Source organism: Buceros rhinoceros, unplaced genomic scaffold, assembly GCF_000710305.1.
Source record: "Buceros rhinoceros silvestris isolate BGI_N320 unplaced genomic scaffold, ASM71030v1 scaffold35449, whole genome shotgun sequence".
Classification (NCBI taxonomy): domain Eukaryota; kingdom Metazoa; phylum Chordata; class Aves; order Bucerotiformes; family Bucerotidae; genus Buceros; species Buceros rhinoceros.
Window position 1 is genome coordinate 493 of NW_010430351.1, and position 412 is coordinate 904.

A 412-nucleotide genomic window follows, 5' to 3' on the forward strand; every position below is an offset into this window, starting at 1 on the left:
CTGCCCTACCTGTGCAAAGCCCACGAAGAAGAGCTGGTGGTTGGTGAGCCCCAGGGCTGGCAGGCGCTTCTCCTCCCTGTTCTTCTGCAGCCAGGCCTTGTACGCCTGTGGGAGAGGTGCCCTGAAGCCCCGGGGAGGGACAGACAGGGGTCAGCGTTGCCTCGGGGCAGCGGCACTCACGTTGTAGGCTGCCTTGAGCCCGCCGTTGTCAGCGATGTTCTCGCCCAGCGTCTGCCGGCCGTTGACCTTCTCGCGGTGGACGGTGTAGCGGCCATACTGCTCTGTCATGCAGGCTGTCCGGTTCTTGAAGGCCTCCAGGGAGGAGTTCTGCCACCACGGCCGCAGGTTGCCCTCCTTGTCGTACTCCCGCCCTATGGGACCGAGCCGTGGGGCGGGGTGGGACCAGGGGACA

At 66.0% G+C, this 412-nt stretch overlaps 1 protein-coding gene across 1 annotated transcript in view; it reads right to left on the minus strand.

Annotated features, from left to right (window-relative positions):
• The window catches only part of LOC104499503 (endothelin-converting enzyme 2-like), a 713-nt gene extending 425 nt beyond the window's left edge, over positions 1-288 (minus strand). The window contains exons 1-2 of the mRNA XM_010143012.1: positions 181-288; positions 10-105 (exon numbers count right to left, since the gene is read on the minus strand). Of these exons, the coding sequence (XP_010141314.1) occupies positions 10-105; positions 181-288 (204 nt within the window). The remainder of the gene's footprint in view (positions 1-9; positions 106-180) is intronic.
• Positions 289-412: the final 124 nt, after the last annotated feature.